Raw genomic sequence first — 12,185 nt, 5'->3', positions numbered from 1 at the left:
GTCATTTGTAAGAAGCCATTGGTGGTAAGATACATACCAATCTCAGAGCTGTTACATTGAGATTAAAAAGTGTGTTTTAGATTTGATGAAAAACTAAATGCTGTTTTTATTCTTGGGGAACATCAGTTTCCACATTTGCACCACTGCCTGTCATATCATGAAATTTTATAATTTATAGCTACTGAAAAATTTAAAGCAGGAAGCAAGCATTCTTGTAGTAAAGTAATATAAACGATTGATACACATTTACTAGACATTTTTATTATGTTTTATAGTAGATTACTTCATTATAAGGATTACATAAAATTCAATGATTACTGACCTAGTTAAGCTACCTCTGAATGTGAAAGGACAAGTATAGGTGCACCTACTTTAAATTGCACGATAGAAATCTTTTCATTTATTCAAATAATATTTGAAGTTCAGTTAGGTTTTGCAAAATTACTCGTTTGGATGTGTTAAGAAATCATGTAAACTCTTCCTTTGACTTTGGGGGAATGAACATGAGATTTGTTTATTCTTGGGGGGCAGTTAATTTTGTATTCTAGAAGGGGGGTTAATGTATAATATATTTTAGCTAAGAGAAATCAGTTTAAGATAACCAACTTTTCTTAATCCAACATTTTGGCTTATTTTTGTCATCTGGTCATTCTCATGATACAAATAATACAAAGCTAAATACATAATACATAGGTAATATATTAGTATGTAATACAAAGCTAAATATACATAATACATATGCACATATATGTATATGTATACATTATATGTAATACATAAAACAAAGCTAAATTTGTATTATGGATTTAGGAGTATAATGGAAAATACCCCTTTAAAAGGAAAAGCACAAAACTGAATTAGTCAAGAAAATACTAAATGTTTGCAATAAGTGTCATGGCCGGGTATAGTGGCTCAGTGCTTTGGGAGGCCGAGGCAGGATGATTGCTTGAGCCCAGAACTTTGAGGCTGACACCAATTACACTACTGCACTCCAGCCTGGGTGACATAGTAGACCCTATCTTTAAAAAAAAAAAAAAAGAATATAGGTATCGTTATAATATGGGTGATACAGGATATTTTGAAACCTAATTTTTGGAATTTCATTATATAGGTATGGGTTTCTACACAGTAGAAGCTACTTGAATCCTTAGACAGTTTTTCTGCTCTGAATTTTTAGTTTACATTAGATTCTTCTAAAGGCCTTACAGTCATAGTACTTATTTCATAAGACTGCTATCAATTTATTCCTCTAAGGGACTTGTTATCTGCATTCACATTTGTTATAAAAAGTAAATGAGATTTTTCAAACTTAAGAGATTTATTTTTTATTATTTACATAGTTAAAATATTTTTTCAGTGGAGTTGAAGCATTGAAGATAGTTTTCTTATTCACTTGGTTTGACCATAATGCTCATAATTAATGAAGTAAAAGGGCTACTTTTTATTCATGGGCCAGGAAAGTAACTTGCTGGTGGAGATGTGGGAATCAGTTAACAACTTGGTTCATTAAAACTATTTTTTTCTGTGGTTAATTCAGTGGTTAGTTAACCATTTAATTAAGTAGGATTGACCAGTTAAAAATAAACAATATGTTTAATTATAGAATTAAAAGATAAAGAAATTGCTTTCACTTTGACTTCTTATAAGTTAGTTAAAATAATTTCCTGTTCAATCATAAATCCTTTTGTATAGGAAGGCTTTTCATCAAAAACTAAATTGTCCGTTAAATATTTTTAGACAATCAAAACAGTACGTTAACTGTATTGACTTAGAAAACACATCCATAAAAGCAAGAAAATTCTTTTGCTTTCCACTAGTTCCACTGGAGATAACCATTGTTAAAACTCGAGAATGTGTCCTTACAGTGTGTGTATGTGTACATACAGTATTGTTTTGTTTTATTTTGTTTGACGGAGTTTCGCTCTTGTTGCCCAGGCTGGAGTGCAGTGGCACAATCTCGGCTCACTGCAACCTCCGCCTCAACTATTTTAAACAGCAGTTTAAATGCTTAGTGGCCACTCTATTTTTTTGTTTTTAATTTACTTTAATGGCCATCTTATTGTTAAATCTTTGAGCACATCTGCAATTATTAGGACAAAGTTATTATTGGATAAATATCCAGAAGTGAGATTTCTTGGTCAAGGACATAAACTTTTAAAGTATTTTAATGAGTATTTTTTAATGTGTTATCCAGAAAATTGATGCTACTTAATTCTGCCACTGGCAGTATGTGAGAGTACATATTTCCCTATACCTTCCCCAATACTGTGTGTTATCTTTTTGTTTGCTTTTTTTTTTTTTTTTGGAGACAGAGTCTTGCACTGTCGCCCGGGCTGGAGTGCAATGGCACGATCTCAGCTCACTGCAACCTCTGCCTCCTGGGTTCATGCGATTCTCCTGCCTCAGCCTCCCGAGTACTGGGATTACAGGCACACACCACCACACCCAGCTAATTTTGGGTATTTTTTAGTAGAGACGGGGTTTCACTATGTTGGCCAGACTGGTCTTGAACTCCTGACCTCATGATCTGCCCGCCTCCACCTCCCAAAGTGCTGGGATTACAGGTGTGAGCCACGGTTCCCAGCCTTTGTTTGCTTTTCTTCTTCCTTTTTTTTTTTTTTTTTTGAGACGGAGTCTTGCGCTGTTGCCTGGGCTGGAGTGCAATGGTGCGATCTTGGCTTGCTGCAACCTCCGCCTCCTGGGTTCAAGTGATTCTCCTGCCTCAGCCTCCCAAGTAGCTGGGATTATAGGCATGCACCACCACACCCGGTTAATTTTATATTTTTAGTAGAGTTGGGGATTCTCCATGTTGGTCAGGCTGGTCTTGAACTCCCGACCTCAGGTGATCACCGGCCTCGGCCTCCCAAAGTGCTGGGATTACAGGCGTGAACCACTGCTCCCGGCCTCATCTTTTAATAGTTATACAAGTGCTTTATATATTGAGGACATTAACTTTTATTCATGTTGTAAGTACCATGGTTTTTCCTGTCTTCTGCCTGTTTGCAATACATAAGTTTCATTTTGTCATGTCAGATTTTTGAATGGTTTTTGTCCATTGAGATATTTGTACATAGAAAGTTTTTCCCTAACACAATAGTATATATATTTTGCATATATTTTTAGTACTTTCATAGATTTACTTTTTAACATTTATCATTGGATAAATATCCAATATGTTTATATCATATATATATATATTTTTTTTTTATCCACCTGGATTTTTTATGGTTAAGGTATGTGATCAGAATTTAATTTTTTGCTCTTCATTGATAGCTAACTTCTCCTTTGCCACTTACTGAACGGTCTGATCTCTGGAGAATTCACTGTTATGTAAGAAATGTTACATGTACTCAGATCTGTTCCTGAACTTTCTATTGTGTTTCATTGATCTGGTTATCTGTATCTTTATGTTATACTTTTAACTATCAAATTTTAGATATATATAATTTATCCCAGTAACTCAACTAAAATTCTATAAATGTTTTGATGCACAGAATTCACAAATGTATCAACTAAAAATTAATATAATTGATTATGTTTATTAAGAGTTTTTTAAAATCTTTCTAGGTTGTTTATAGTGTACTTTTATCAGGAATTTTAGGTTACATGTCTAACAAACTGCTGATAGGTATACATTTCAAAATATGCATTAAAATGCTACACAACTTTGTGGGGGTTTTTGCCAAAGATTATTCTGGTGATGTCAGTAACATCTTATAATTACTCATAGTGATTTTCAATTCTAAGATGCATAAGCCTTTCTCTAGTTGAGAAGCACTTACTTTAAAATACTTTTGTCATGTGTTTTTTTTTTTTTTTTTTGAGACGGAGTCTCGCTCTGTCGCCCAAGCTGGAGTGCAATGGCGTGATCTCAGCTCACTGCAACCTCCGCCTCCCAGGTTCAAGTGATTCTCCTGCCTCAGCCTCCCAAGTAGCTGGGATTACAGGCGCCCACTACCACGCCCGGCTAATTTTTTTTTTTGTATTTGCAGTAGAGACGGGGTTTCACCACGTTGGCCAGGCTTGTCTCCTGACCTCAGGTGATCCGCCCTCCTTGGCCTCCCATTGTGTTGGGATTACAGGCGTGAGCCACTGAGCCCAGCCTGTCATGTTTTAAAATAAAAAACCCTATGGTATGTTACTCTACAGTCCCCAGCTCCCATTAGTTTTTTGGGATATGAGAGCATATCATTGTCTTGTTCTTTTGATGAAATCACTGCTGTCGCTCAATCCGTTTTCTAGGGCTTATAGCATTCTTCACCTTTCCTATACCTTCTATAGATTGAAGTGATGTACCATTTCCTCCTATACTCTAAAACAAGAGCCATCTTTTTTTTTTTTTTTTTGAGTTGGAGTTTTACTCTTGCTGCCCAAGCTGGAGTGCAATGGCATGATCTTGGGTCACTGCAACCTCCACTTCCCCGGTTCAAGTGATTCTCCTGCCTCAGCCTCCTGAGTAGCTGGGATTGCATGTGTCTGCCAACACGCCCAGCTAATTATGTGTTTTCAGTAGAGATGGGGTGTCACCGTGTTGGCCAGGGTGGTCTCACACTCCTGACCTCAAGTGATCCACCGGCCTCAGGCTCCCAAAGTGCTGAGATTACAGGCATGAGCCCCTGCGCCCAGCCACAAGAGCCATCTTGAACATAGAATAAATGTCTCTGTAAGACGTTGTTAGCTAGTCACATTTTCTGATGTAGCATTAGACTTCCAGAGTGACAACTTAGTAGCTATTCTCTGTGTCACTTACTCTTGGAAGTTCCTTAAATTAATTTTTGTTTTTCTTTTTGAGATGAAGTCACACTCTGTTACCCAGGCTGGAATGCATTGGTGCCATCATGGCTTACTGCAGCCTCGACCTCCCAGGCTCAAGCAGTCCTTCTGCCTTGGCCTCCCAAAGTGCTGGGACAACAGGCATGAGCCACTGCGCCCAACCCCTTAAATGAAATGTTTAAAAGATAGACAATAGGCCTTCCTTATTCAAGACTTCACTGTCCTCAGTTTCAGTTACTCATAGTTCAAAAATATCAAATGGAAAATTTCAGAAGTAAGCACTTTGTAAGTTTTAAATGCTGCACCATTCTGAGAAGCATGGGGAAGTATGTCCTGCTTGCAAGATAAATCATCCCATGGTCCAGTGTGTACACACTGTAGACTCTACCAGCCCATTAGTCACATAGTAGATACTGCAGTTATCAGATGGACTGTCATGGTGTCCCAGTGGTTATGCTCACATGACCCTTATTTTACTTATAATGGCCCAAACCTCAACAGTAGTGAGGTAGTGAGTAGTGATAGATTGTTATAATTGTTCTAATGTATTATTAGTTATTGTTGTTAATCTCTTGTTGTGCCTGATTTATAAATTAAACTTTATCATAGGTATGTACGTATAGGAAAAATCATAGTGTATATGTATATGTATTCTGTGTAACAGATGTTGCCATGAACACACTGTAAGTTGTATTTTGTTTATTACTAAGTAGAATTTTGTCAAACTTCTTAAATGATTTTTTGTTTCTGAATATTAACATGTCTATCCACATTTATTTTATAGTTGTTTTATCACAAAAATCAATTGTTTTTCAAACTTTATATCCTTAGTGCAGGCTGTGGAAGAACAGGTGCCATTTGTGCCATAGATTATACGTGGAATTTACTAAAAGCTGGGGTAAGAATAATTTTTTGTAGCATTATGTCCAATTGATCTATTATGATTTTCAAACTTAATTATAATTGCAGTAAATTATAGTGTATATTTTATTATACATGTTATTTTTTCCAAAGTAGTTTTATTAAGTAAGAAATAAAGGTAGTGAAGGCCGGGCACAGTGACTTATGCCTGTAATCCTAGCACTTTGGGAGGCCAAGGTGGGAGGATCGCTTGAGCCCCGGGGCTCGAGACCAGCCTGGGGAACATAGGGAGACCCCCGTCTCTAAAAATAATTAAAAAATAAAATGATTATAAAAAAGAAATAAAGGTGGAGAAAAGGTATAATTGCTGCATATTGCCTTTGATAGGATGCATTGGGCAACAATGTGACAGTGTTCTAGGTGAGTGAATACTTGCATTAGGATATAAACTGTTACTGACTTTTCCAATACTGAATTTTCATTGCCTTTTTTTTTTTTCGAGATAGAGTTTCACTCTTGTTGCCCAGGCTGGAGTGCGACGGTACGATCTCAGCTCACTGCAACCTCCACCTCCTGGGTTGAAGCCATTCTCCTGCTTCAGCCTCCCTAGCAGCTGGGATTACAGGTGCCTGCCATCACGCCCAGCTATTGTTTTATATTTTTGGTACAGACAGGGTTTCACCATGTTGGCCAGGCTGGTCTCGAACTTCTGACCTCAGGTGATCCACTCATCTTGGCCTTCCAAAGTGCCGGGATTGTAGGCGTGAGCTACGGTGCCTGGCCCATTGCCTTTTATGTTTATTCTAGGTATAAGTGTATTTCACTCAGTATGTATTTATGCCTGCTGGAGACATTATAGTATTGTAGTCTATGAATGCTGACTCGAGCCAAATTGCCCAGATTATAATTCTGGCTTTCTCATTTACTAGCTGTGGGATCTTGGTCAAAATACTAATCCCATAGTGCCTCTATTTCTTTATCAGAAAATAGGGGTCATAGTAGTAGTAATGCATAAGAATTAAATAAATTAATTTTTGTGAAGTTCTTCAGAACTATGTGGTAAATTGTAAGTACTCAGTTTATTGTTAGTGTTGATTACTGTTGCTGTTGTGATTGTTGTTCCTACTACTGCTTTTTCCAAGAAATAGTGTTTGATACTGTGGATGATACAGAGATAAATAAGATACAGCCTTCATTATAGATTTGAAAAACAAGTCTCTTCATTATGTATACATTTGATTCTTTTGCTGGTTCCATAATGTGTTCATTTCTAGAGAGGCGCCTTTAATCCTTCATAGCTTTATAGTTTCCATGAATTGTTCATCTTTGTCTTGTACAGAGTAGAATTAATAAAATGTTTATTTTTTCTTTTTCTTCCTTCTTCCCCTTATTTCTCTTTTTTCCCTGCCATCTCTCCGTTTTTTATTGTTGCAAGGAAATATTTACATGTTAAACAGTTCCTTAAAAAGCCCTCTGGGGTTAAATATTTTTTTCCTCAAAAACTATAATCATCTAATTCTCAAATGAAAATGCTTAAGTGAACAAAATTTAACTGGAATTCTATCACATTTTAACATAAAAGTCAAAGATTAAAATTGGAATGAGAAGGGACACATAAATGAATGCTAGCAAACAAAACAAACATCTGGTCATTTTAAAAGTTGTGTATTTTGGATAGGTGCCATGGCTTATGCCATAATTCCAGCACTTTCGAAGGCTGAGGTGGGCGGATCACCTGAGGTCAGGAGTTTGAGACCAACCTGGCCAACATGGTGAAACCCCATTTCTACTAAAAATACAAAAATTAGCCAGGCATGGTGGCCGGCGCCTGTAATCCCAGTTACTTCTCAGGCTGAGGCAGGAGAATTGCTTGAACCTGGAAGGCAGAGGTTGCAGTGAGCTGAGATTGTGCCATTGCACTGCAAACTGGGTGACAGAGCAAGACTCCGTCTCAAAAAATAAAATAAAATAAAAGTTGTGTATTTTGAACATAGTTCTCTCTCTCTTTTTTTTTTTTTTTTGAGATGGAGTCTCACTCTGTTGCCTAGGCTGGAGGGCAGTGGTGTGATCTCGGCTCACTGCAACCTCTGACTCTCAGGTTCAAGCGATTCTCCTGCCTTAGTCTCCCGAGTAGCTGGGATTACATGCACGCGGCCTCGCTAATTTTTGTATTTTTAGTAGAGATGGGGTTTCACCGTGTTTCGGGCTGGTCTCAAACTCCTGACCTCAGGTGATCCGCCTGCCTTGGCCTCTCAAAGTGCTGGGATTACAGACATGAGCCACTGCACCCGGCCTAGTTGTTAAGTCTTCATGTAAAAATCTTGGCTGGGCGCGGTGGCTCACGCCTGTAATCCCAGCACTTCGGGAAGCCGAGGCGGGCGGATCACGAGGTCAGCAGATCGAGACCACCCTGGCTAACACGGTGAAACCCTGTCTCTACTAAAAATATAAAAAAAATTGCCAGGCGTAGTGGCGGGGGCCTGTAGTCCCAGCTACTCCGGAGGCTGAGGCAGGAGAATGGCGTGAACCCGGGAGGCGGAGCTTGCAGTGAGCGGATATCACGCCACCGCACTCCAGCCTGCGCGACAGAGCGAGACTCCGTCTCAAAAAAAAACAAAACAAAAATCTTATGATGTATGTATAAGGACTTCCAAGCAGCAAACCTGGAAATCATTTTTAACCCTTCCATCTTAATCACTCCAAAATATTCTTGTTGATAACAGTTATGATATTTCTGCTTCTGTAAACCTCCGCCAGTTTCTCACTCTTTCAGACTGTCCTCTTCCTTGATACAAAAATTGTGTGAATATCAGATCTTCTCATGTCAACATTGCCTATTGCAGTAGTCCCAATTCCATATACACAAAAGAATTGTCTAGGTCGTTTCATAATTAGTTCCCCAACTTGGAGCCAAAGGATCTATATTTTTACCTAGGTCTTTTAGCTGGTCCTTATATAGCCAATCCAGGAGGTACTGGCCTATAGAATAAATTCAGTCTCTTTATTATGTTCACAGTCTGATCCCAAATATCCTTATCTTCTCTCCTCCTTTGAGTACCTTCTCCTTTTAGTCTTAGGGTTTGTTTACATCAAACTTCTCAATTCCCCACATAGATTATACATTGAATCTGCTGTGCTTATGTATATTTCCTTCACTTTTTATGGGATAACCTTCTTTTGATATCCAACTATGTTGCAGCTGCACACACTCAACAGTTAGCCATAACCTCTTTATTCCCTGTATACTGTAGTCATACTTTGTCTGGACATAACTGTCTCCCCATCTTGAATGCTGAGGGTCAAGAACAGTTTTGTTTCCACAGTGCCAAGCACAGTGTCTGAGATGCATTAAGTGGTGTTCAATAAATGTTTGCAGTAAACCAGCAGGTATTTAAGTTTTATGTGAAAAGCTGAAGAATATTTTACTATTTTCTGAATAGATACACAAAGTTGATGTATTAAATTTTCTGTTTTAGAAAATACCGGAGGAATTTAATGTATTTAATTTAATACAAGAAATGAGAACACAAAGGCATTCTGCAGTACAAACAAAGGTATAGTTGTTTGTTTCCCTTTATAAACTATTTTATAAATGCTTTCTTCTTTTTTAAAATGTTTTTTTCATTTTGTTTTTTAATCATTTTTCTCCTTCTTAGGAGCAATATGAACTTGTTCATAGAGCTATTGCCCAGCTGTTTGAAAAACAGCTACAACTATATGAAATTCATGGAGCTCAGAAAATTGCTGATGGAGTGGTAGGTGTTCTTGGTCTATTAATTTTAGGAAACTTTTACTCTTTGTTAAGATGTAATATTTAGCCTTTTTTTGTCATCTTGTGTTTTGTCTAACATGAGAAGAATATACAGGACGCTTAACATTTTTACTTAAACTCATTTCCTTCTTATTCGTATCTGTATTATGATGGCTATTTAATGACTCTGATATAAGGTAAATTATGTTCTAAATGAAATAAAGTTAGGAAAGATCTCATGTCAAAAATCATATAATTCGTTAATGTTTTACTTTTTTAAAAAATAATTGCATTGTTCTCTTTACTCTTCCCTTCCATCCCCACCCAAGTAATTCTGCATTGATTCTACTTGAATTTCATTTTGTATAAAGTGTTTTAGTTATTTGTGTATATGCTTTTCTTTTCTTTTCTTTTTTTTGAGACAGAGTTTCACTCTTGTTGCCCAGGCTGGAGTGCAATGGCACAATCTCAGCTCACTGCAACCTCTACCTCCCAAGTTCAAGTGATTCTCCTGCCTCAGCCTCCTGAGTAGCTGGGATTACAGGCGCACGCCACTGTGCCCAGCTAATTTTTGTATTTTTAGTAGAGACGGAGTTTCGCCATGTTGACCAGGCTGGTCTCGAACTCCTGACCTCAGGTGGTCTGCCCGCCTTGGCCTCCCAGTGTGCAATGTGCTGGGATTACAGGCATGAGCCAACACTCCTGGCCTTGTGTATATGCTTTTCAGTTAAGCAGAATTAAAGAGCCACAGTTAACTCCCTTTTGTCGTGTTGTAATTCAGTGTTATTTTAGCCTTGTAACATCTTACTGGATATTCAACTTCTAGACCTGACAAAAACACTGTATTCTCTTAGTGTTCTCATTTCTGCCTTTGTTTTCTAACCAATTGTCTTGTTTCAATTCTATATATAACCACCTTGTCCCTGAAGGTGCTGAGCTTTTTTTTTTTTTTGTAGAATTTGTTTACATCTTTGTCATTGAGTCTATGATAACTATTACATTGTTAAACCAAGTATGAGAAAATAAGTTGCAAAATTTATAACCTTCATTTTCCTTTTCTCCCTTTAAATGGTTTTGTCAGTTCCCAGAATATTTGTTTGAATTTTCTTGGTTTTCCAAATGACAGATTTATTACCAAATGCTGATCTCAGTTTGTTAGGATAATCTAATATCGGTCCATGAGTTTTAGGAAATATGCATTTCTTTTATTAGCCAAGTGACAATTTCACGTTTTTAAGTTTTATGTGACATCGTTCTTATTCCTTTATTAACATAGGAATTATTGTGCAAGGAAATCCTCCTACAATGCCTTTAGCTTAATTAAATCCTATTATGACATGCTCTGAATCTAGCCAAATATTTTATAATGTAGAATCGAATGTGTTTTTGTTTTGTTTTATTTTGTTTTTTGAAATGGAGTTTTGCTATTGTTGCCCAGGCTGGAGTGCAATGGTGCAATCTTGGCTCACCGCAACCTCCGCCTCCCAGGTTCAAGCGATTCTCCCACCTCAGCCTCCCTAGTAGCTGGGATTACAAGCATGTGCTACCACACCTGGCTAATTTTGTATTTTTAATAGAGACGGAGTTTGTCCGTGTTGGTCAGGCTGGTCTCGAACTCCCAACCTCAGGTGATCCGCCCGCCTCAGCCTCCCAAGTGCTAGGATTACAGGCATGAGCCACTGCGCCCGGCCTCGAATGTGTTTTTTGTTTGTTTTGTTTGATTGGTTTTTTTGTTTTTTGGTTTTTGGTTTTTTTTTTGATGACGAAGTCTCACTCTGTCACTTAGGCTGGAGTGCAGTGGCGCAATCTCTGCTAACAGCAATCTCTGCCTCCAGGGTTCAAGCGATTCTCCTGCCTCAGCCTCCTGAATAGCTGGGATTACAGGCATGTATCACCACACCCAGCTAATTTTTGTATTTTTAGTAGAGATGGGGTTTTGCATGTTGGCCAGGCTGGTCTCAAACTCCTGACCTCAGGCGATCCCCCTGCCTCAGCCTCCCAAAGTGCTAGGATTATAGGTGTGAGCCACTGCGCCCGGCCAAACATTTATATTATTTTGTGTAATTTAATCTAAGTTGAGATATTTAATATTTCGAAAAGCTGAGTAGGCTATAAACACTTTTCTTTAATTTTTGGGTTTTTTTTTGTGTGTGTGTGAGATGGAGTCTCGCTCTGTTGCCCAGAATGGAGTGCAGTAGCGCAGTCTCGGCTCACTGCAACCTCTGCCTCCCGGGTTCATGTGATTTTCCTGCCTCAGCCTCCCAAGTAGCTGAGATTACAGGCGCCCACCACCATGCTCAGCTAATTTTTGTATTTTTAGTAGAGACAGGGTTTCACCATGTTGGCCAGGCTGGTCTTGAACTCCTGACCTCAAGTGATCCACCCACCTCAGCCTCCCAAAGTGCCAGGATTACAGGCATAAGCTACTGCACCCAGCATCTTTAAACTTTAATTGAAAAGTATTTCTGTTTTATTCCATGAATTCAAGATTAATTTCAAAGCTAAAGTTTTTATATCTGGAAATACAGGTTTTTAGGCTGGATGCAGTGGCTCATGCCTAGAATCCCAGCACTTTGGGAGGCTGAAGCAGGCAGGATCACCTGAGGCCAAGAGTTGAAGACCAGCCTGGCCAACATGGCAAAACCCCATCTCTACCAAAAATACAAAAAAGATTAGCCTCCCAGACTCACGGGTACACCACCTTGCTGAGTTTATTTTTTTATAGAGATGAGGTTTTACTATGTTGCCCAGCCTGGTCTCAAATCCTTGGACTCAAGCAATCCATCCGCCTCAGCCTCCC

General features: G+C 38.3%; 1 protein-coding gene across 2 annotated transcripts in view; it reads left to right on the top strand.

The window, feature by feature from the left end:
* The window catches only part of PTPN12 (protein tyrosine phosphatase non-receptor type 12), a 103,364-nt gene that overhangs the window by 64,313 nt on the left and 26,866 nt on the right, over nt 1-12,185 (top strand). For both annotated transcript variants that reach the window (XM_004045637.5, XM_055392518.2), the window contains exons 9-11: nt 5,605-5,671; nt 9,111-9,188; nt 9,291-9,389. In XM_004045637.5, the coding sequence (XP_004045685.1) occupies nt 5,605-5,671; nt 9,111-9,188; nt 9,291-9,389 (244 nt within the window). The remainder of the gene's footprint in view (nt 1-5,604; nt 5,672-9,110; nt 9,189-9,290; nt 9,390-12,185) is intronic.

Source organism: Gorilla gorilla, chromosome 6 (genome assembly GCF_029281585.2).
Source record: "Gorilla gorilla gorilla isolate KB3781 chromosome 6, NHGRI_mGorGor1-v2.1_pri, whole genome shotgun sequence".
NCBI lineage: Eukaryota > Metazoa > Chordata > Mammalia > Primates > Hominidae > Gorilla > Gorilla gorilla.
This window is presented reverse-complemented; position numbering and strand designations above follow the sequence as displayed.